Here is a 25,244-nt window from a genome sequence, read left to right as displayed (position 1 = left end):
TGACTTGTCTTCCAAGTGCGTGTACCATGTATTGTGAGAATGAATGACTCAAATTTGTTTGTCCACAATATCTTTTTTGTCAAGTATTCTTCTACTTATTTAATGACATATGGTGTAAATGCTTGTGTTCTGAACACATTAAAGAATATCTCTTTTTATGTTCAAATTCTCCGTTCGTAATTTAGAGAATTCAGGTTATTCTATAACTTGTCAAAACAAAAGATTGTTCAACAGCAACCACCATTATATTAGACATTACGGAGTGTCCACAATCCACATCCTGGAACCATAAACTCGTGGTAGGATGAGGAGGAAAAATTCATCCTCACGCGTTTTTTAAGAGAATTATTGGTAATTGTTGTATATACAATCTTCCATTCACTTTCTCCAATCTTCCACGGAACGATTTCTTGTAATACAAGTCTTCATACACTGTGGCAGCGTGGTGCAGTGTTAAATAATTGATATTATTTATAGACAATATTTTTTTATGGTCTGAATAGACTATATATCTATAAATAATGCAAGTCAGGGATGATCCATTGGCAATGAAAATCTTCAAAGATCTAAAAATATTTTTTTTTAACAAACAATATTATCTATACTAAGAGAAAGAGATGTGCTTAGCTTCACAATAGACTATCAATAATATGGTCCAAATTTGCTTTTACGCGAGAATCGGACCAAAGATCTCTCACTTACAAATAAAGATGAATATCACTAGACCGTAGTATTAAGTGACATAGATCTAAAAACATTAATTTAGCAAGATTTTGTGAATCTAACATTTGTGGATACCCTTACCTCATCATCCTCCTACTTTTTTTTATCATTTCTATTTTGTTTTATTAGAAAGTCGGAGTTGGTAATGACTTTTTAGCAAAAAAAAAAAAAAAAAAAAAAAAAGGTAAATATCAATTTACTACCCCTCATGTTTCGTGATTTTCAAAATTTAGTACATCAAGTTTTTTTTCGTTCCAGAGTCATATCTAAAATGTCAATTTTGGGACAGTCTCATATATCCGTTAGTCAAACTGTTAAATTTGCCGTTTACTGAAGACGTGACGCTTATGTGGACAATGACTGGGCGCTACATGTCATTAAGGGGTCCACGTGGATTTTTTATATTTTTTTAGAAGGGGTTCAAAAAAAAAAAAATTAATAATAATAACTGAAACAAAGCAACCTCCCTTCTCTTTTCCTTCCTCCCTTCTCTTTTCCTTCCTCCTTGTAAAATCCCAAAAACAAAGCAACTCTCAGACCCAGAAACCAAAAAATGTAGAAAACCCATGATTTTGCTCTGGCTGAGATGAAGAAATTAGAGGCAGAAAGATCTTCTTGCGGGGTTTGTCCAAGGTGGACTCAGGCTCTGATTTTGGCAAAGTAGGCGGGCTTGAGCTCTGAGAAACCGGGGCGCTGTCGAGGAACATCACGGTAGTGGGAAATGGGTGGTGTAGCGGAGAAGATCGGGTTGGGGTTGGGATCTCTTCAATAAACCTTAGAAATTGCAGAGAAAGAGGGAAAGATGCTTTCTCTCCTCCGTATTCGAAATTGGGAAGAGATTGAATCTTTGCTAGATTGGAGAATGGAGGGAGGTACAGAGAGAGGAGAGAGAGGTAGAGAGAGGAGAGAGGAGAGAGAGGTAGAGAGAGAGAGAGAGAGAGAGAGAGGGGGGGGGAGGGAGAATGGAGGGAGAGAGGGTGCGGGGGTAGTAGACGGGTTTCGGTTTTTTTTTTTTTTGAACCCTTTCTCAAAAAAAAATCCATGTGGACCATTAATGACACGTGGTACCCAGTCATTGTCCACATAAGCGTCATATCATCAGTTAACGGTAGATTTAACGGTTTGACTAACGGTAGTATGAGACTGTCCCAAAATTAACATTTTAGGTATGACTCTGGGACGAAAAAAACTTGATGTACTAAATGTTGAAAACCACAAAACATGAGGATAGTAAACTGATATTTACCAAAAAAAAAAAAAAAAAGAGAAATGATTCTCTCTCATTCCATTTCCCTTTGCTCCGGTTCTCTCCTCTTTCTCTTTCATTTTTTCTTCTTTTCCTACAAAAAAGATAATACAAGATGTTGACGTAATTTAATCGTAATCATTCAACTAGGAAAAGACTGAAGAGTGGAAAAAAAAATGGAAAAAAAGAGAATCCTGATAAAAAAAAAAAAACAGACGCATTACAAATCAATCTATCCGAAAAAATAAATAATGATAATAAACATATTACGCACAATATTTTACTAGTGTGATGGTCAACTACACACAATGTTTTTTTTTTTTTTTTTTTTTTGGAAACTACACACAATGTTATTTGTGAATTGATAACATATACTGTCCTATTGTGAATTGGTAACATATACCGTCCTATTGTGAATTGATAACATATACTTTGTCATTGTTTAAAACTGAAAAGACACTATAAAACGGAGATAAATAAACAAACCTTCCATCTATCAATGCATATTGTGAACTTGTCTTCATATGATTCCAATTAGAGAAATACCAAGGAGACTCTCAAAAGTGGAACTCTCTTCATAGATTCTTTGTCACCTTATATTTTTGGCACAATATTTTACAATGTTAATACGAGAATTGATGTTAAACTGTGAGGTGATCGCAGAGAATTCATAAAAAATCTCATTTTTAAAGGGTTGATTTTGCATTCAAGAAGTATGATTTTAAAAATATATGACTTACTGTCTATCATGTGTTTCATGATTTAAATGCTTCTTAAATTGGATGACCCACTATTAAAATATTATGCAATTTAACTCTAGTCACTTGTATTTAAGGAGGTAGGAGCCGAAATTATACACACACTTTAACATTCTTCTCTTATAATTTCTGAGTAGCATCCATCAAAACTGCTCATAAACATGGTGCTGCATGGTAAAATTGGGACTGAAATAGAAATTAAGGCACCAGCTGACAAGTTGTATAACATCTTCAAGAGCGCCCACCTCATCCCAAAAATTTCTACTGCCCATATCAAAGGAGTTGATGTTCATGAAGGAGACTGGGAAACACATGGCTCTATTAAGATTTGGAAATATGAACTAGGCAAGTACAAATTCAATTTTTATTCATGTTTAAATATTCACTATATACGTATGACCTTAACAGATGTGCTCAACGTCATCATACGTTCATAGCATGAGTTTGCATATTTGTATATATACACCATAGGACCTCTTAGTTATGTTACTGTTTCCTTCAAATTTTGCTCCGGGCTATGAGTTTCCAATACGGTAAATACATGTTCCCTACGTACATGCAGTCATGTTGTCCTGTTTTTGCCAATGGAGCAAGATCCTGATCACTGGAAGGGGCTTCGATCTATGTACACACACACACACACACACCATACAGAGAGGGTGAGAAAGATTATATATTTTGGTGTGGTGAAATTAACTATGAATGCGTGCATGCATATATAGGGGATCATGTCGGAATATTCAAGGAGCAGGTGGAGCTAGACGATGAGAACAAGGCCGCAACTCTGATTGGATTGGAAGGAGAAATGTTCAAGTATTATAAGAGATTCAAGGGTGTCTATCAATTCACTCAAAAAGATGAAGGCACCGGTATTGCAAACCTGTGGATTGAATACGAGAAACTGAGCGAAGATGTTGAAGCTCCAGATAGATACATCGGTTTGATGGTTAACCTCGTCCAGGATCTTGATGCTCACTTTCTCGGGGCATAAATGAATTAATTAATGAATAAAAGCATATGGGCAGCATATGCAACGGTTGGAAAGAGCTTCTACTGGCCTTGTTAAACGTAATTATATGTAATCATGCATGCATTTGTTCATCAATGCGTACGTGCATAAATAAAATGCTTTTCTTAATTATGTATGTGTGTATTGTGAGAAATATACGAAGGGATGTCCTATGTACGGCATAGTTATGTGATAGATTATGGTTATGGATTGCATCTCTGAAATAGAGAAGTCTTTGTTGATTTCTCCATAAATTTGTAGAGTTTGGCCAACTTTTTCTTTGAACTTTAATTTTAATCAATTTCTCATGAACTCTTATAATTATTCAGTTTTGTCCCCTGCTGTTAAGGTTTTTGAATTTTTCATCCAACATTTCATTAACGTTTGCCTCGTTTGCAGCTTCAAAGAGTAGAAAAGTCATTTTCCTCAATATATATATATATATATATATATATATATATATATATTTTTTTTTTTTTTTTTTTCTTTAAATTTTTTTTTTTTTTCTATAAATTTTTATTCTCTCTCTGAAACTCTCCTACACGTCCAAGCCATGTAGGAGACCTCCATCATTTCCAAACTTGAACGCTCATCTTCCAACAATCAACCAGATCGGTGATATCGGACCCTATAGATTTGTGTCATGTGTGGAAAAAGAGGGTGGTGATTGGGAGTTTGGGCCTCTGGTGGTGGTGGGAGAAACAGTGGTTAAGCCGGTGAAAATGCGCGGCCACGAATTTAGGGGCAGTGGAGGAGCAGTCTTTACTGACCAAACAAGTAGAGTAAAATCGTAAGACAATAGGTTTTTGTTTTTCCATTGTTGTGAGTGTGGAAATGATGTAGGTCAGGGGTGGGCAAACGGATATAGGAACTGAGGGTCGGAGCGGGTAATCAAGGTTCGGGATGGGTACGGGCCAATTCTTAATTTTTAAAAAGAGAAACGGGGCGGGGCGGGGCTTTGAAATTTTAAGGGCGGGCCGGGTTCAAAAGTATAAAAAAGGGGTACCTGGACCGACCCGTTTGTGTAACATCCCAATATAAAAATATCGTTCAATTTGCGAAAATACCCCTGTGTTGGGTTCTGTCTCCCAGGTCACTTCCTTTTGTTCCTCCCCCGTGACAGTTCTCACTCTCGAGAACACTCTCTCCTTGTCTCCTTGTCTCCATCTCTCTTATCTCAGTGCTCTTTCCTCTCCGAGAACACACAGACTGACCCCCCACTTCCCCGTGTTTCCCCCCTCCCCCAATCTCTTAAACCTTCTCCCTCATTCCTCTCCTTGTTTCTTCTTCCCCCATCTCTGCAACTCTCCTTCCTAGAACACAGACACACCACACCCACACCCCACCGCAACCTCCACCGCCTTTGCTTACACTCCGGCGAGCACTATCACCACATGTGGACCGTTCCTCCTCCCTTTCTCACCTTCCTGCGATCTCACTCCCTCTCTCTCGACAGTCAACGTGCATTGTCTTCCTCGACGAAGGAAGAGGAGTTGAGGGGTCATGATTCCTGTGATTGGGACTCCAGGGGCTTGAGGGATTCGGGGTTAAAGGGGCGTGGCCTTGGTGGAGGGAGGCAGAGATGTTAAGGGGTCAGGATTCCTGTGCTGCTATTTTCCCAAAAAAAAAAAAAAATATTCTGTAGACCCAGCCCGGACCAGCCCATTTCAAACGGGCCGTGTTAGGTCTGATTCCTGTATTGAAATATAATGTACCCGACTTGGCCCGACTCGTTTCTTTTAAAATCATATCCGGTCTGGTTCCTTCAAAATTGGGCCGTGCCCAACCCTATGTAGGTTTCCTCCATGGCCTGGTCGTTGATGAGTGGAGGCTGGAGAAAGAGTAAGCATTTAAATTTAGAAAGAAAAAAAAAATTTAAACAAGCAAAATGACGGTCAGAAACTTAACAATAGGGGGGAATTGACTAATTATAAGAGTTTAGGAAGGTAATTGGCTAAAATTAAAGTTTATGGATGAAATTGGTCATTAAGGGACAATTACAATTTTCTTTTGCTGAACATAACCAACATAAAAGGAGGGTTGCCATAATGGAAAGGGTGGTGCTACACACTCATTTTTACCTCTCACACACCTTTCTCAATTTGTCGTATCAGATAGAATGAATTGAAGAAGATCAATTGACAAAAATTAACAAGTGTGTGTGGGAGGTAAAAAAGAATGTGTGAATAACACTACCCAAGTGCAAATAAAGCATCTCTCCTAATCTGGTTTTGAGGCTCCTTCACCCACTTGCAAACTTGCCGAATGAATTTGAGAAATTAACTGAGGATGTTGCAACTCCGGACAAATCATCAGCACTTGTAGAGAATGAATCTCACGTTGATGGGATGTGTGATCTTGCATGGGCTTATAAGTCAGTTGAGCTATTCCTTATATTGTCAATTAATTTTAGGGAGTTTTAACGAAACACTCCCAGTACTATTTACTTTTAACGAAAAACCACATTTTTACCTTTTTTCTGGTACTATTCACTGCACATTTATTTGTCATTTTTCATTAAAAGTAAATTCTTTTTTAACTTTTCATTAGTTTTCCTTTAATTTTATAGTATAACCTCAACGTTCTTCAATATCTAAAGATCGGAGAGCTAACCCAAGAGACTAATCAATAGATTGTGACCAAATTTAGCAATTTTATGGGCAATTATTTGTTTACGCGTCACAATTTTATTTTGTATGCCAATACAACCTCTCTCTTTTGTTTTTATTTATTTATTTTCATCATTTTGTTGATTTTTTTAATTAAAACAATAATGTCACTTCCACTACATCAATGCTATCCTAAAAATTGCATTATTGTGAATATAGCAAAAAGGGCGGCACTAGCAGTTATATCAATAGGGAACACCCAATTCCCATATTAGTATAACTATAGACGTATATGTTAGTTTTGTTGATTTCAATTATAACTCAAGTAATAGTACTCCATTTAGATCACTTATTAGTACAACTATAGACCTATAATTTAGCTTTGTAGCATGAATTTTTATACAAAGACTTATCTACTATCTTCCACACAAGACCTCTAACATTTCAAAAATAAAAACTGGCCCTTAGGTTACAAATACGGCAAGATAACATAAATCATTGATTTCTTTAATCTTATCACTAATTAAAATAATATAAACCTAAATTAGTTTTATCGTTATGTAATATTTATACACACTTCATCGTGCCAAATCCAAAGATCTTAACAAAGATCTTAATGGCTTAATATCATATACAATCATTCACTCCAATAATGCTATGGAGGTATCAATCATTACTGTTTCTTTCAACACGATCCGATTGAATTCTGGTATGTCTCATCAAGTTTGCTGGTACTATTAAATTTGGTAGGTTCGTTGAAGATCCACAGACACATCATTATCATTTAATAGCTACTAAATTTAAATAAACCATTATTAGCATATCCTGTGAGACTTTCCATTTAACAGCTACTAGCTGGTAGGTTAGTTGAAGATCCACCGACATATAAATAGATAAACAATGGAAGTGAGATCCGGATGGTAAACTTGATAATCCAATAAAATAAACCATTATCCAGCAAATCTTTGAAAATTATGGAGCAAACCACCATCAGGATATGCTAAGGCATGCACGATAATGGAAAGTCTCTGCAAGTGGTTTAATACCTAAATTAGAACAGAACCTCTCTGTAGATGTTATTATGTGAAATGTAATTAATATTATAACTGTTAACAGATGAACATGAAGAACTCAGTGAAAGATTAAATGAATGAGAAAGCAGAAAAGAAAGGAATTGATGAGAGAGATACTATTTGAGTGTATTACTTCTGAATGAATTACATAGATACTACTACAACTTTATAGAGCTCTCATGAGCTTTCTTGTGTCTTAAGCTGGAGTTAACTGACTTAACAAACTCTTACAAACTCTAACAGCTACTAACAGCATTTCTAACAGACATTTTTCGGCTGATATGGTATCTATCTTCAACAGTAATGAGTAGTGACTTGTGGTTAGATCAACAACAATTAATCATCACAGCCTGTTATGTACTAAATTGTGTTTAATACTTTGGCCATAGAAGACAGAGCCATTACTCTCCCACTCTAGTTTCATTCACTCTTGAATTCAGATAGGCCGTTGGACATGGGTTGAATATCACAAGGCTGTCTATGGCAGGACCTTGTATTTAATTTTCTGTCCCCAATAATTTCATATATGAGTACATATACTATGGACAATTTTATGCATATATCATGTATAAAATAGTTTACTAGATCAACTATAAATAGGAGAGGAATACAAGAAAGAAAGTGGAGGAATGGTGCGGACAGGGATGGCAGCTCAGCAAGCATGAGTGAAGACCTGACCTCCATTATCTCTAACTTAAACTAATACCTAGCTTTACATGATGAGGGAATATTGCTCTTAAATAAGCCTAAAGTAAACAAACAAGCAGCTAACCCTAGCCGAAAGTAAGATGACAATGAGTTGTTATCCATCACCAACTAAACAATGACAACTAGACAAACCCTACCACCAATAATAATAGATACTTCAATACTCCCCCTCAAGCTGGATCGAGAGTTCTTCTGGATCCAAGCTTGAAGAGAAGACGATCAAGTTGTGCAGAAGGCAGAAGCTTGGTGAACACATCGGCAAGTTGATCACTGGAACGAACAAATACAGTTTGTAATAGCTTGGACTGAACTTGGTTGCGAACGAAATGACAGTCAACCTCGATGTGCTTTGTGCGTTCATGGAAGACGGGGTTGGCAGCAATATGCATTGCTGCTTGATTGTCACAGTGAAGAAGAATTGGTTTGGAGGAGATGATTTCAAGATCACGTAGCAACCTCTTTAGCCAAATTAGTTCGCATGCAGTCGATGCCATTGCACGGTACTCAGCTTCTGCGCTTGACGGAGCTACAACAGATTGCTTTTTGCTCTTCCACGTAACGAGGTTACCACCAACAAGAGTGCAGTAACCAGTTGTGGATTTGCGATCAAGGACATTGCCTGCCCAATCAGAGTCTGTGTATCCTTCAATGGTGAAGTGTCCGTTGTTTTGCATGAAAATCCCAGTAGATATTGAGCTTTTCAAGTATCGAATGATCCTTTTAACTAGTTGCAAATGATGAGATGAGGGAGAATGCATGAACTGGCTGACAAAGCTAATAGCATAAGCAATGTCAGGTCGGGTTATAGTCAAATAGATAAGTTTTCCTACCAACCTTTGATACTCCGATGCATTTTCAAGCTGGATGCCTGAGGTTTCATCCTTGAAATTTGTTGGTAGTGGTGTTTTGGCAGGCTTGCAATGCATCATATTTGCTTCTTCTAAAAGATCTAGAACGTACTTTTGTTGATTTAGAAATAAACCAGTTGGAGATTGATCCATTTCGATTCCAAGAAAGTATCGAAGTCTGCCAAGATCTTTGATTTTGAAGGTTGAATGTAATGTGGCTTTGAGAGTAGTTATTTCTTCTGGATTATCTCCCGTGACAATAAGATCATCAACATAAACAAGGACCACCAATCTTCCATGCGTACCAATCCTAGTGAACATTGAAGAATCTGCATTGCTTCGTTTAAAGCCGGATGACATAAGGACAGAACTAAGTTTTGAGTACCAAGCCCTTGGAGATTGCTTGAGACCGTAAATAGCCTTGTGAAGCTTGCAGGCTATTCCTTGTTCCTTCTCTCGTTCATGACCAGGTGGTAGTCGCATGTATACCTCTTCTTCTAACTCTCCATGTAGGAAGGCATTTTTTACATCCATTTGATGTAGAGACCAGTTTGAATTGATAGCCACCGAAAGAAGCACTCTAACTGTGTTCATCTTTGCCACAGGGGCAAAGGTTTCTTTGTAATCTACTCCGAAGGTTTGTGTGAAGCCCCTTGCAACTAACCTTGCCTTGTGCCGCTCTATGTTTCCATCTGAGTGAAATTTGGTCTTATAAATCCATCTTGCCCCAACCACACGTTGACCTTTTGGCAGAGAAACAATGCTCCAAGTTTGATTTTCATCAAGTGCCTTCAGTTCTTCAAGCATGGCTTGCCTCCATACAGGAGATTGGTGTGCCTCTTCGAATGATCGAGGCTCAGAATTTTGGGATAACTTGGTCACAAAGACAGCATGAGATGGAGAGCTCTTGCTATGAAAAACCATTTGTCCAATAAGATGTCTAGGCGTGTAGATTTCAAAATCATCAAGCCTGGCTGGAGGTTGTCTGTTTCGAGAAGGATTCCTTCGTGGAGGAGGAGGTTGTTCAAGTTGAGGCTCTCTCCTTTCGAGAATGACTTCTTCATTATCTGCTTCCATACTTTCAGGAGCTGGCTCTATCTCAACAGCTTCATTTTGCGGTGTTGACAGCCTTGTATCATCAAGGAAGAGAGGGGTAGGAAACACTTCATATGAGAGCTCCCCCTGAGGTTCATCATCATGCATTTGAAAGAAGGAGTGAGTTTCATCAAAACGCACATCCCTGGATACACATACCTTGCTGGTCTTAGAGTCGTAGCATTTGTATCCCTTTTGGGAAGTTAAGTAACCTACGAATGCACATTTGATAGCCCTTGCATCAAGTTTATCTCGGTGAATAGTTTGAATGTGCACATAGCATACACATCCAAACACACGGAGATGACTTATGTCAATTTCTCTCCCCTTGAGAATTTGGTAAGGAGATTTGAACTTCAAGATTCTACTAGGAAGGCGATTGATGATGTATGCAGCGGTTTGTATAGCTTGAGACCAGAACTTCTTTGGAACTTTTGCTTGTAACATTAGTGATCGTGTTTTTTCAAGCAAATCTCGGTTCTTTCTTTCTGAAATGCCATTTTGTTGTGGCGTTCCTACACAACTTGTTTGTTGCAAAATTCCATGCTCACTTAAGTAAGTTGTCATGATTTTGGAAGTGTACTCAGACCCATTATCAGACCTTAAGATGCCAATTTTAGAGTTAAAATGATTTTGAATTAATTTATGAAAATTTTGAAACATTGGAAAGCTTCATGCTTGAATTTAAGTAAATACACAAAAGTAGTTCTAGAGAAATCATCAATGAACGATATGTAAAATTTGTAACCATCAAAGGACTCTAAGGTGGCTGGTCCCCAAATGTCAGAATGGACTATTTCAAAGGCTTTGGTAGCTCTAGAGAAAGAGTGGGGAAAGGGTAACCTGGTGAACTTAGATTTTTGACAAACTTCACAATCTGGAATCACTTTACAGAAACTAGGAAAAAGAAAAGACATAACATGTGAAGAAGGGTGAGCTAATCTCATGTGCCACAGCTGCTTCTTGTTTACAGTGCTTGAGTTTACGTAGAAACTTTTTGGGAAACTTGAAGAGAATTTGACATAGTACAGTCCATTGAGGAAGAACCCTTTACCAATCGTTTCCTTCGAAACTTGGTCTTGGAAAATCACATAGTGAGTTGAAAAAATTGCAAGACAATTTAGCAAATGTGTTATTTTTCCTACTGACAATAGTTTGAAAGGAAAAGAAGGGACATGCATGACAAAGGATTCTTTTTTACTCGAGAAGATTTTGAGTTTCCCTCTGCCTACTATACGAACTTTGGTGCCATTAGCTACGGAGACAAAAGAAGGAGTGGAAAAGTTTTGAAAATCATTTAGTAAAGATGCATCGTTAGTCATGTGATCTGAAGCTCCTGAGTCAACTATCCAAAAATCACAACTACTACTAAGATCTAAAGCAGTGGAGATAGTTGCAATAATACCTGGCATGTCATTTTGTGACACTGAGTTTGATTGTTCGAGGAAGCCAGCAAACTTGCCGAGCATGGCTGAAGGAGTTTCATGATTTGTTGCTCCTTGTTTCTGTTGCAAGAAGTTAGCGAATTCATTTATGAGAGCAATGAGACTAGAGGAAGAGTTTATCACATTATTGGAGACATTGTCGCAAACAAGATTTCCTCTAGGAGTGTAGGCAGGCTTCATTTGGTTTCTTGGTGCTCTTCCATCGTCATTGAACTTAGGTTTAAGTTCTGGATAAAGAATCCAGCACTTCTCTTTTATATGTCCAATACCTGTACGACCTATCTTCACACAGTGAGAACACTTTAAGTCTGGTCGTTTTCCTTTGTATGGTCTGGAGAAGGTGAAGGTTCTTGCTTCTGATGGCCTAAAATTTGATTCTCCAACGACCATGTCTGCGTTCATGACCTTCTTTCTTACTTCTTCACGTTGAATAACGTTGCAGACCATCTGTAAAGTGGGAAGTTCATGTGTCATTAAGAGATGGCTTCTAAGGTCTTCATAATCTGGTCCAATGCTGGCAAGCAACTGGAACACTTTGTCTTCTTCAGCACGCTTTAAAAGAATGGTTGTGTCCGTGGTATGAGGTCTGTAGAGATCCAATTCATTCCATTTGGTCTTCAAGTTGCCAAGATGTTGAACAAAAGAGAGATTTCCCTATTGTAATTCCGTAAGATCTTTCTTCAGCTGAAAGACTCGCGCAACATTGTTTAGATCTCCATACATGTCTCGTACGGAATTCCAAAGTTGGTGAGATGATACTGAGTAGCTGAAAATCTCAGCCATCTTTGGTTCCATAGAGTTTAACAGCCAAGACATGATAAGTTGATCTTGGGATACCCATGCTGCATAATCCGGTGCAGTTGTTTCGGGGATGATGTCATCCTTTTGAATGAATGGGAGCTTTCCACGTCCTCCAAGAGCGAGAGAAATAGCTCGTGACCAGGGCAGGTAGTTGAATTCGTTTAGAAGCACAGAGCTCAAACGTTGAATTGGATTGGTATCCATGGTTTCGTTTTTTGAAGTTTTTTCTGCTGGTATGGCCATAATGGCTCAACTGGTTTGGATTTGGTGGGTTTTTCGGAAGAACACATAAGCAGGTCCAAGAGGAATCACTGCTCTGATACCATATGGACAATTTTATGTATATATCATGTATAAAATAGTTTACAAGATCAACCATAAATAGGAGAGGAATACAAGAAAGAAAGTGGAGGAATGGTGCGGACAGGGATGGCAGCTCAGCAAGCATGAGTGAAGACCTGACCTCCACTATCTCTAACTTAAACTAATACCTAGCTTTACATGATGAGGGAATATTGCTCTTAAATAAGCCTAAAGTAAACAAACAAGCAGCTAACCCTAGCCGAAAGTAAGATGACAATGAGTTGTTATCCATCACCAACTAAACAATGACAACTAGACAAACCCTACCACCAATAATAATAGATACTTCAATATATACCCATATCTGTCAGGGAGCAAAGATTTTTAATTGTGAACAATACGGTATGGTTCACTTCATTTATTAAAATCTTTAGTAGAGCGTTATCTTACTCCAAATGCAGAATTTCCTCTTTGTTTGCAGAAGCTTTTCTACAAATTATGTGGTGAGGCTGCCTGATTGAAGATTTATCTTTTGTTATATGAATTTCAATGCGATTTGGAGAGTTAGCTCGCCCGTCACGATTGTTGCCTCTCCATTGAAATTATTTAATTTGCTCAATTGTATGATCTCATTATATATATATATATATGACACACCCCAACCCGGAATGTCCATTTAGACTCCGATTCGAGTTGTGCTGGCGGACACCTAAAGGGTGACGAAGCCATAAAGTGTAGTGTAGTATTAAAAGGATGTGAATAAATTTAAACCTAAAAGTGTCTAGTCAAAAGAGTGCGCTGGTGAGCGGGATTGAACCATTTTCACACGTGATGGCAGAGCATAAGAACAGTACAGTAAAGTAGGGTAAGGGTTATACCATTGAAGATTACCACCTACTGAGATTTGCTAGAATCCTCGTTTACACATAAACATAGCTACTAAACCTGGAGGGGCGAAAAACAAAGTTGAGTGGGTCAGCAAAACAACGTTTGTAAGAAAACTTTTATTTTCGAACATAGTAACCCTTCGCTGTAAAACAAGTATAGTTTCCTTAAAACATACTACGTAAGTATGTAACAAAAGTACAACAGAAATATAATCAAAATTATGTCAAGTCATGATATATCAAATGCCGCAGTAATATAATCATGTGATAATCAAGTATAACTAAGTGCTCATCCATCTAAGCTGACACACGAGTTCGTACATATAATTTCTGACATGAACAGGACTGGGTGTAATCAATACGCTTTAGTACTACAATCACGTGAAGGCAAGATCTCCCATAGTGCATAGACGCATATATTTTCTCATATTTTTTTATTTATGTCATTCATATTGATTGAATTAAAAGAGAATTCAAAAAATTAAATTAACTCAGAATGTGTAAAAGGAGAAATGGGTGTGCAAATGGAGATCTTATTCTAAATTTATCCAACTCGATACGTATGAACAATTTACTACACAACTTGCCAATTCTCTTTAGCGCATGCCTTAAGGTATTGTGAGTAACCTAACTGTGATATCAGTTTCTTTGTATAACTTTTGACAATCATGTTGTTCAGGATGTATTCTCACTGTTAATTACACAATGAATTTTGAGTTTTTCTTTCGATAGTTCTCCAATATATGCGCACTGTGAGAATGTAAGGACAAAGTTTCACACCGGTGAGAGATCAAACCATGCAAGGGTATATTAGAGGGTAGGCTGCTTCCTGTATTGTCAATTGATTTTATGATGAAACATAAAGTTTTTTCATGGTATATATCGAAGCAAGTTAGCCCATGTGTGAAGCCCAAGTGCCCAACAGCCACTCCACGTCATCCTATTTGTGTTGTTCATGCGTCCAGCTTGAAAATTGTCATAAGTGAAGGGGCGTGTGAAAATGTGAGGTCAAAGCCTCACGTAAGTAAGGGACCAAACTATATAAAAATTTATAAAAAGTTGGGCTACTCTTTATATTGACACTTGATTTTATTGTGAATCCCAACTTTTTTTCGTTGCACCTGATTAATTGCACAACTTTTAAAAATGGGGAGTTCTTTTTCCTTGATAAAAAATAATAGGGCAAGGGAGTTGGTGATGACTTCTCAACAAAAGAACAAACTTAATATGGCAAGGGAGTCGGTGATGACTTCTCAACAAAAGAACAAACTTAATACATAAATTTTAATCTATCCAGAAGGGACAAAAATGTGATAATTGAAAAGGTAAAATATAATATTGTAAAAAAAAAAAAAATCCAATGATTGGTTAATTTGGGTACTGCCACTTGTACTAATATTTTAGATTACAATAATTTCATAGTGACTCTCTTGGACCTTATCTGTTCGAAAGTAAGAAATAATCACATTATTTTGTACCTAAAAGCTAAGCAAAATAGGGAGTGATTTTAATATTAGGGTGATATTATTGTTATTTAAAAAAAAAGGATTTTTGAACTTTAATCCTTGAAGAAGATTAAAATTCAATAAAAACCGGATGTTAGATTGGATATTGATTTTAGTCCTCTAATGTGTGCTTAATTCAAATTTATATTATTTTTTAATATTTAATAGATATCTTATTTAATTTCATTACATTAAAATTAAAATTATTTATTATTATACACATTTTAATTCATTATGTTTATTTTAGTTCTTCCAATTAGTCTACCTAATTAAACGTCCGTATTATAATATATTTTACTAAATTAGTGTACCGAAATGTCATTTCCTAAATATATTGTTGTGAATTAGTGGCACATAAGAAAATATGAAAAAACATAAGTGTACCGAAAAATTCCGTACCTAAATATATGATATTAAACTAATGTACCGAAATGTTGATACCTAAATATATTATAATAAACTAGTGTACCGAAATGTCTGTACCTAAACATCTTATACTAACCTAATGTACCGAAATATTCGTACCTAAATATATTATAATAAATTAATGGTACATAAGAAAATATGCAAAAACATGTGTACCGAAAAATCTTTACGAAAATATTTTCTTATATAAGATACTTACCATAATGAGAATTAAAATATATAATATTTTCATAAAATTTAATTTATGAACACCATAAAATTATAAATAAAAAAGAGAAACATTTAATATGATGGCATTAAATAGAGTCTAGGGACTAAAATCAACTTTTAATCTTGTATAAGACATTTTTCTAAACTTCATCTTATTTAAGAATTAAAATCTAGTTTTCTATTTAAAGGATCTTATTTAAGCACTTTTTACAAGTGTATTTTTCATTATAAATATATAAAAAAAAAATTATGTGCACAATAATTTTTTAAGATATCAACAATAGCATCCTAGAATTATTATTGATCCAAATCATGTACTTAACCGAAAGTTATTACGGCATTTGTCTGATTTCCTTTATCTGAATTTTTTTTTTTAATAAATAAATGTGTTTCATGTTTCCTCAAAAAAAAAAACGTGTTTCATGAAATTCATGTGATCCTTTCAAGCATTACATTTTCAAAGTTATCCTATAAATTAATATTACACAATTGAATATTGTAGCAGTAAGGGCAGCCCTTAAGTTTCTTTAAGAGCCTGCCTTGTACGAATCGCTGAGTACCATAACAAAGGATCATCATAAACATGGCTCTGCGCAAGGTTGAGACTGAGATTGAAATTAAGGCACCCGCTGAGAAGTTCTACAATATCTTCAAGAGACAGGCTCACCACGTCCCAAACATTTCTTCTGGCAGTATCCAGGGAGTTCAGGTGCATGCAGGAGATTGGGAAACTCATGGCTCTATTAAAAGTTGGAATTACAGTGTAGGTAAGGCCATCTGCACATAATATATAAATATCTACATGTATTTGGTGTGTATCTTTTTTCTCGAAGACGAGAACACAATTATATGTTAATCATAATTCAGCAATATCAGCAGGATCGCAATTAACGGAACCCTAATTCACAAGTGAACAACTAACCCATGAGTGAAAAATACGTACTGATATAATGGATAATTAAAACAATATTTCATATTTAAGAATTGGAACTGATTTTGAATTCAATACTCAAATGTCGGTAAAGAATCTAGGTGTGCCACAATAATGCAGTTGGTTCAACTCAAATTTGAAACTTAGACTCCATTTTGACAACCATTTCATGTTTAGTTTTCAAAAAATGAAAATTAAAATCAAGATAAATTTACAAAAACTCACAAAAATAACTTCAGTTTTCATTTTTGTGAAAACTTAAAACAAATTGTTTATCAAATGTCTATTTTAGTGTTTCTTTGGTTAATATATAAATTGCTTTCTTGTGAATACATAGGGGACGAAGTTGGAGTATTCAAGGAAAAAGTGGAGTTTAACGACGAGAACAAATCCATAACACTGAATGGTTTGGAAGGAGATGTTTTCCAGTATTACAAGAGCTTCAAGCCAGTCTATCAATTCACTCAAAAGGATGAAGGCAACATTGCGAAATTGTCGATTGAATATGAGAAACTGACTGAGGATGTTGTAGCTCCGGACAAATATGTCGGTTTGATGGTTAACATCGTCAAGGATCTTGATGCTCACTTTATCAAGGCATGATTAATTAAGGAAAGGAAAAGCATGCAATGGTGAAACGCGATGTCCATCGTTAATATGTAATATTTGTGTTAATAATGCGTGCTTTGCTTGATAAAAATGCTTTGCTATGTGAGTTTGCCTTATAATAAATGTACGTGAAGGGATATCAGATATAGGATTGTGATGCATAAACTATGATGTGGGATTGTGATGTATAAACTATGGTTTATATGTAAAATAAAACGTGCAGTGCACCATCTTCACCTTGTTGCTCATCATTACATAAAATGGCCTTAATTAGTCTTCTTCATCTTCTTCCATTTTTTTTTTTTTTGGTGTGTGTGTGTGTGTAAATTAAACAATGGGGATATGATCCTGGAAGATATAAAATGAAAAAAAATATATATATATATATATATATATATATATATATCTCCTCATTTTTTAAAAAATTATACGGTGAATTAACGTTGAAAAATGATTTACATCATATAAACTACGACCAATCACTCCAACAATACTAAGAGCGGAATCGTTGAAGTTTCTTTCAATATGATCCGGTTAAATTCTGCTATTATTGGATACTTTTTTTCTTTCCACTTATTGATGATGTCTCATCATCAAGTTCGCTATTACTTATTAAAATTGAAATATATTGAGCATGCGCACCTTAGGGTTTACACACCTCATGATGAATAACAGGATGGGATCATCGGTGGATGCATAATTGTAATTTTTCATGTGAATAATACGCGTAGGTGGAAAGGCCGAGACATTGAAGGAAAAGGCTCTGATACCATGTTAAGATTGCAGAAACCTTGAGAAAAAGATTCAGAATGCAGAAAGAAGAAGGAAGATAGAGAAAGAATCAAGCTAGAGAGAGAGAAAGAATTCGTTGTATTTCTTGACAGACTTGCAACTGTTTACAAAATCTGTTTATATTTTGTTACAAAGCTTTCTCACTAAGCTAAGGTTAACTGCCTAATTACCTTATAACAGCCTATGTAATCTCTTGACAAGCGTCATTCATTTTTGCCATAGATTCATCTTTCACTTGGATGTTGGTTTTCTTTACTTCACTATTCGTACACTTTGGAGGGATCAGATGTCCTGGAGCTAGACAAAAAGCATTAAGATAATTCTCCAGGTCACTCCAAAGAGTGAAGGAAGTTCCACGAAAATTGCTAAGGAATATGCAAAACTTAACAAGACCGATTCGTCTCCACATAAGTACCTCAGCTTTCTGGTGTCATTCAAGATATTGATGCCCATCTTCTCAAGGAATAAGCGCCAAGACAAAGGTTTATACTTGCATGGAACTTTGAGTAATCTCCAAGAATAAAGATTGGAAGAAGAGCAAGCTAGCCTCCTTGTTTAGTTCCGCCTCGGATTGTCTTTAATTTTATGAGCAAGAATGAATGAGTGTAATAGCATTGTTATGTTATGGTGCGAATAAGTTAATCGATTGGCATGTTTATACTTACATATAAGGGTGGAGTCAAAATTTTCATAACAGTGGGCTATAATTTTCATGCTTTTACTGTACACCTATGGAATCCAAAAATATTTTTCAGTTCCACAACACAATGCATAATTCAATATATGAAGACCAAAAATTAGATCCACAACACAATGCATAACACAATGAATAAAAACAAATCTTAAAAGTGAAAGCAACTTAAAATATTAATTTGTTTTTAGGTTTCATTTGGTTTGCTTTCCTTTTATACATTTATGCTACATACCCGCTCTTTTGCATCCCACATTTGACTTATGTATTTCTCTCTACCACTAACACAAAAAGTGAAAACCAAAACAACAACAAAAATTTAAATGGTTACCAAAAGAACTGTTAAACTTTATGGTTTATAATAGAGATTATTTTCTTGTGAAACCACAGGCGATGAAGGCATGAAGTCGGGATGCTCAAGGAAATATTAAACGATATAAGAAAGAGTCCATAACTATGAGGGCACGTTTACGCACTTGGAATCGGAATGAACAATAATTGGATTATGAATGAATCAAAGTCAACGTGAAATGGAAAGATGGATTTCCATTAAAATGTACCAATTACCTCCCAGGAATCAAAATGATGGTGTGAAGGCAGTTTTAGTATAAAAAGTTTATTCACATCCCCCTCCTAGCTCAAATCTCACCTCCTCTCTCAATGCAATCCTCAAAATTGGACCATCTAATGCGGGACTCGTGCATATTTTGATTCCTCTAAAATTAGTAAACAAGGGAATGTTATAAAATGGGAATGACATTCCGTGCATTTCCTTTCCCTATGAAATGGATTGAAAGAGATGTCTTCCAGTATTGCAAGAGCTTTTAAGTCAGACTATCAATTCACTCAAATGATGAAGGCAGCACCCATTCCCCCTCAGAGCATCACCTAACTATTGACAAAAAAAACATGTCCAACAAAAGGTGTGACACACTTCATGTCTCAAATTCCCATGCATACATACCGCATAGAACACCACGATCGAGTTTCTTACTATTGTTTTCATCTTTGTAAGACTTTGCAGGAGATTGTGATCCAAATATCTGCACTGTTAGGCTTCCACCTCCAGAGAAACAAGAAGCAAACATGAAGAATTCATATCGAAAACAAACAAGTACACATCAACCTACAAGATGCTTGGGGATATGATGAAGTGCAGGGGAAAGGATAAATCGTTAGTCTGAAATTGGATAAAACTTTGCTGCTGACAGTATGCTAAATTCGAAGCATTCCGTTTATTGATGGTATACTTGGTAGTTTACTAATACTAGATAATGATAAATCAAAATTTTGAGATAGAGATTTTTTTTCCCTTCTTTAAATGATGAAAATAAAGAGTACTTTACCTAGCACCAGAGCAGCCCCCAACCCAACCCATAGCACCCTACCTTTCCCCAAGAAGAAACCATGCAAAAGCAGCACCCCAGACCGGCTACGGACTATAAGTTTGGGTAGTGCTGTTTGCAAATCCCTTTTTATCTTCTACACGCACTTGTTAATTTTGTTCATTGATCTTTTTCAATTCATTCCTTTTGACGGCCGAAAATTGAGAATTTATGAGAGAGGTAAATATTGTTGGTATTTCACAGTTTACTAACTCAATACCAAAATATGTGGGTGATAAGTTTACAAACTCTATCACACCTCTTTCACTTTGCACTCTCAAATAAAATCGGACAAAGAAAGAAATAGAGAAAGGAGGGAAGCAACAAGCTTTGGCAAAACACTTGGACTTTGATATATGAAAAAGGTTTACAAACTGTTGGAATAAGAAAGCTTACAAGCTTCTTCACAATTGGAAGTGGGATTCGGATGGGATGATTTACAATGCTTGAGAACTTGGGTATTTATAGCAAACCAAATGATTAAACTAAGATTATTTATTACCACACAAAACACATTAATTGCACCTAATAATTTTTATTCAACCATACCTAACATTGCCTAACTTTCCATGCCTAACTTTGACATTGATTTTCAACAATAGCTAGCAGCAACATCCTGTTTTGATTTGAATTTCCAACACACCTCCTCAAATCAAAACGCCTTCATTCCTAGCATTTCACGCAGTAGCCGGAATGTTTCAATTGGCAATGGCTTTGTGAAGATGTCTGCCACTTGTTCCTTGGTGTGACAGTAGACAAGTTCAATTGTCTTTTGCTTCACATGGTCCCTTAGAAAATGGAACCTGGTATCAATGTGCTTGCTCCTTCCATGTTGAACAGGATTCTTTGCAAGTTTGATTGCAGACACGTTATCTACATGAATCACAGTCGATTCCACTTGTGGATGACACACTGACTTCAACAGATTTCTTAACCAAATTGCCTCACACACGGTTGAGGCTACAGCAACATACTCGGCTTCACATGATGACAAAGCAACAATTGATTGCTTCTTTGAAGTCCATGAGAAAGCTGTTGATCCTAGAAAAAACACATAGCCAGTTGTGTTTTTCCTTTCATCTTGGTCACCTCCCCAATCACTATCTGAATAACCAAATAATTTTGCATCTTCACCAAAATTATAAAATAGACCATAGTTTAGAGTACCTCTTATGTACCTCAAAATTCTCTTGGCGGCCAGCCAATGAGACTCCCTTGGTGTTTCCATGTATCGACTCACGAGTCCAACACCATAAACTATATCAGGTCTTGTGATTGTAAGGTACCTTAGGCTTCCAACGAGGCTTTTGTACACTGTTGAGTTTACAAACTCACCCTCTCCTCCTTTGGACAGCTTCAATCCAGTTGCGACTGGGGTATTGACAGTGTTGCACTTGTCCATATTGAACTTCTTCAATATGTCTCTCATGTACCTTTGTTGAGAGATGTAGATACCATCACTTTCTTGCTTCACTTCTATGCCAAGAAAGTATGACATTAATCCATTGTCAGTCATCTCGAATTCACTGAACATGGATTGCTTGAACTCATGGAACATTGCCTCATTGTTTCCTGTAAACAATAAATCATCTACATAGAGACAAATAATTAAGAACTCCCATTTTTCACCATTCTTCATGTAAACTGAATGCTCGTATGGACATTTCTGAAATCCATTTTGGTGAAGGTAGTTGTCGATCCTTGAGTTCCAAGCTCGTGGTGCTTGCTTGAGGCCGTACAAAGCCTTCTTCAAACGATACACCTTATCTTCTTCTCCTTGTACTTGGAAGCCTTCCGGTTGTTCCACGTACACTTCTTCCTCAAGTACTCCATTAAGGAAGGCTGACTTGACATCTAGTTGATAAATTTTCCATTTATGATGTGCGGCAAGAGAGATTAGCAATCTTACCGTGTCAAGTCTCGCAACTGGAGCATAGACTTCATCATAGTCCACTCCATACTTATGTTTGTAGCCCTTTGCTACAAGCCTTGATTTGTATCGATCCACACTCCCATCTGCAGTGCGTTTGATCTTGTAAACCCACTTGACACCAATAGCCTTCTAATTTGGTGGGAGCTTTGTCAGCTCCCAAGTGTCATTCTTCTCGATGGCATGGATCTCTTCTTCCATGGCTTTCTTCCAACAATCTTCTTCCACAGCTTCATTGAATGAGAAAGGCTCGTGGTCTGCATACAAGCAGAAAAGGTTGGTTTCTTCTTCTTCTTCTTGTCCATAAATCTCTGTGAGACTCCTTAACCTCACTGGAGTTGAGGAGCTGCTTTCCTCACTAGATGTAGGACCACTCCTTGCAATTCTGTGCACTGGAGTTGTTGTGATTGTTTGAGCAGGCTGTTGCTCAATTGGTGGTACAACTTCTGGTTCTTCAAAATCAGTGGAGACGATCTTCTCTTTACTGACTTCTTTGTTGTTCCACGTCCATGTCTCTTCCTCACTGAAGATGACATCTCTACTAACCACTAGTTTGCCAGTTAGTGGGTTGTAGAGCTTGTATGCCTTGGACTCTTCACTATAGCCCACAAACACACACTTCTCACCTCTATCATCAAGTTTCCTCCTCTTGGCTTCTGGAACTTGAGCATATGCAACACACCCAAAAATTCTTAGGTGTGTAACATTCGGCTTGTATCCACTCCAAGCCTCTTGTGGTGTCATCCTCTTGACACTCTTTGTTGGACATCGATTCAACAAATAAATCGAACAAGCTACAGCTTCTGCCCATAACTCTTTTGGCAAATTCTTCTCCTTAAGCATGGACCTTGTCATGTCAAGGATGGTTCGATTCTTTCTTTAGGCTATCCCATTTTGCTGTGGGGTATAGGCAGCAGTAAGTTGATGCCTAATTCCTTGCTCCTTGCAGTATGCTTGGAAAGCATTGGAGGTGTACTCTCCACCTCTATCTGATCTCACAACCACAAGCTTGTGGTTACTTTCTGCCTCTGTGAGTGCCTTGAACTCCTTGAAATTTTTTAGGGCAGCTGACTTCTCCTTGAGAAAATAGACCCAAGTCTTTCTACTGAAATCATCAATGAAGGTAATAAAATACCTATTACCTCCATAAGACATGGGATCCAATGGACCACATATATATGTGTGCACCAACTGCAGTGGTGCCTTTGCTCTCCATGTATCACCAACAGGGAACGATAGTCGTGCTTGCTTGCCAAGCACACAACCTTCACATACTTGGCGTGTGGCTTCAATCTGGGGTAGACCACGAACCATTCCTCCACTTGAGAGCAACTTTAGGCCATTGAAATTAAGATGGCCAAATCGAAGATGCCATTTCCATGACTCATCTTCCATTACACCGATGTTGCAGCTTCCAATCTTTATGTTCAAATTCAACGGAAACATCCGGTTCTTTGACATTCGAACACGTGCAATAAGCTTTCTCCTTGCATTCCTGAGAGTGAGAAGCATGTTCTCCATATGTATAATGTACCCTTTCTGGAGCAGTTGACCAATGCTCAGAATGTTGCTCTTCATACCTGGTATGTAGTAGGTATCGGAGATGTATTCTTCTCTTCCATCCTTCTGGATGATCTTGATCTTCCCTTTGCCTTCAACTGGCAACTTTGAGGAGTCACCAAGACTTACAGATCCATAGGCCCCTTTTTTGAGTTCGGCAAAAAACTCCTTCTTTCCACACATGTGATTGCTTGCACCAGAGTCCAAATACCAAACATCTTGTTGGCTACTGGAATCATGGTGTGCTAGTAAGACTGTAAGTTCTTCATCAGTATTTCCACTTGATTCTGCCATGTTGACATGCTCACCATTTTTATGTGAACATTCATTGGCATAATGTCCATATTGCTTACAGTTGTGACACTGGATATGCGCCTTTCCTCGAGTAGATCTCCACTCCTGAGACTGACCTTGATTTTGTGCATAGCCTCGACCTCTTCCTCGGGCTCGTCCTCGGCTACGGTTGGATGAGCTCCCACGACGTGAGTTCCACTGCCCACGACCTTTATTTGGTTTGTCAATATTCAACTTTGACTCCAAAGCTTACTCTAGCGTTGTGGGGCTTGCATTCTTCTGAATGCGTTGCTCGTGAACTAGGAGGGATCCTAGTAGCTCTTCTGCGCTCATCACCTCCAAATCCTTGGATTCCTCAATGGCAGTCACCACATGCTCAACCCATAGCACCCTACCTTTCCCCAAGAAGAAACCATGCAAAAGCAGCACCCCAGACCGGCTACGGACTATAAGTTTGGGTAGTGCTGTTTGCAAATCCCTTTTTATCTTCTACACGCACTTGTTAATTTTGTTCATTGATCTTTTTCAATTCATTCCTTTTGACGGCCGAAAATTGAGAATTTATGAGAGAGGTAAATATAGGTGCGTGAATAGCAGTACCCATAAATTATTGCTCTTTTGGTTGCTGATACATCATGCATTGCGGGCATCTGTGAACACTAGTTTCTATGGAAAAAAAAAACTTAAGATAAAAAGATACGTTTCAAAAAAATAATATTCCAGAATCTATTTTGTTTGGAAATCCTGGAGGCCACCGGACCCTGCTCCAACGCAGTACCATATTGTGGACATGACAGCAACAACACATACCTGAATGGAATTTAGAACCTTAGAACTGTTAATCAAGATGTAATTAACATGGACATAACATAAGGACAACATATACTGACCTCATAACCGAGCAGAGTTAAGAAATTTTCACTTTTCGTGTTTCTTGAAATGTGCTCAGTTCTTAGCATATGGACACCAAAAAACACAGCACTTAAGAAGTTCAACAAATCTCCAACCGGAAAAGGCTTTGTTTGTTACAATTTGACCAAGTAAGCAAGTGAGAGATTAACCAGGCCATGGAGATGGAGGGGACTTGCATTGTTTCCACACGTATAACATGCAAAAATAAAGATCTATCATCTTGCGATTTTATTCTACCTGTTTTGGTCAGGAAAGGCTCCGCCTCCACTGGCCTTAAATCCATGGCCGCACAATGTACAAGCTTAACCACCATTTCTCCCACCAGATAATGACTGAGGATGTATGATAGCTTAGTATGCCTTCATGCCATGTCAGCTATAGTTGGTTACAAGTTAGTTAGGTTGTTAAAAAGTTAGTTACTTAGTTAAGTGAGCTGGAATGAGAGAGAGTATTGAGTCATCGATTGTAAAATGCTATATATAGCAACCTATGTG

The 25,244-nt window shown here is 37.2% G+C and overlaps 2 protein-coding genes and 1 pseudogene across 2 annotated transcripts; 2 read left to right on the top strand and 1 right to left on the bottom strand.

Annotated features, from left to right (window-relative positions):
• The first annotated feature begins 2,831 nt into the window (after positions 1-2,831).
• On the top strand, positions 2,832-3,990 carry LOC137737472 (MLP-like protein 328). The gene is made up of 2 exons (XM_068476963.2): positions 2,832-3,072; positions 3,450-3,990. The coding sequence occupies exons 1-2, from the start codon at positions 2,889-2,891 to the stop codon at positions 3,716-3,718; spliced, it is 453 nt and encodes a 150-aa protein (XP_068333064.2). The 5' UTR covers positions 2,832-2,888; the 3' UTR covers positions 3,719-3,990.
• Positions 3,991-16,133: 12,143 nt separating this feature from the next.
• LOC137737473 (MLP-like protein 329) lies at positions 16,134-17,464 on the top strand. The gene is made up of 2 exons (XM_068476964.2): positions 16,134-16,413; positions 16,915-17,464. Exons 1-2 carry the CDS (start codon positions 16,230-16,232, stop codon positions 17,178-17,180), a joined length of 450 nt encoding a protein of 149 aa, XP_068333065.2. The 5' UTR covers positions 16,134-16,229; the 3' UTR covers positions 17,181-17,464.
• Positions 17,465-19,604: 2,140 nt separating this feature from the next.
• LOC148692074 (uncharacterized) lies at positions 19,605-25,033 on the bottom strand (annotated as a pseudogene).
• Positions 25,034-25,244: the final 211 nt, after the last annotated feature.

Source organism: Pyrus communis, chromosome 13, assembly GCF_041283825.1.
Source record: "Pyrus communis isolate YQ-2024b chromosome 13, ASM4128382v1, whole genome shotgun sequence".
NCBI classification, from domain to species: domain Eukaryota; kingdom Viridiplantae; phylum Streptophyta; class Magnoliopsida; order Rosales; family Rosaceae; genus Pyrus; species Pyrus communis.
The sequence above is the reverse complement of the archived record's forward strand: the minus strand, read 5'-3'. Positions and strand labels throughout refer to the sequence as shown.

Coding starts and splice junctions, on each gene's coding strand:
- LOC137737472 (XM_068476963.2), top strand. CDS start 2,889: ATGGTGCTGCATGGTAAAATTGGGACTGAAATAGAAATTAAGGCACCA. Junction 3,073..3,449: donor GATTTGGAAATATGAACTAG/GCAAGTACAAAT, acceptor ATGCATATATAG/GGGATCATGTCGGAATATTC.
- LOC137737473 (XM_068476964.2), top strand. CDS start 16,230: ATGGCTCTGCGCAAGGTTGAGACTGAGATTGAAATTAAGGCACCCGCT. Junction 16,414..16,914: donor AAGTTGGAATTACAGTGTAG/GTAAGGCCATCT, acceptor GTGAATACATAG/GGGACGAAGTTGGAGTATTC.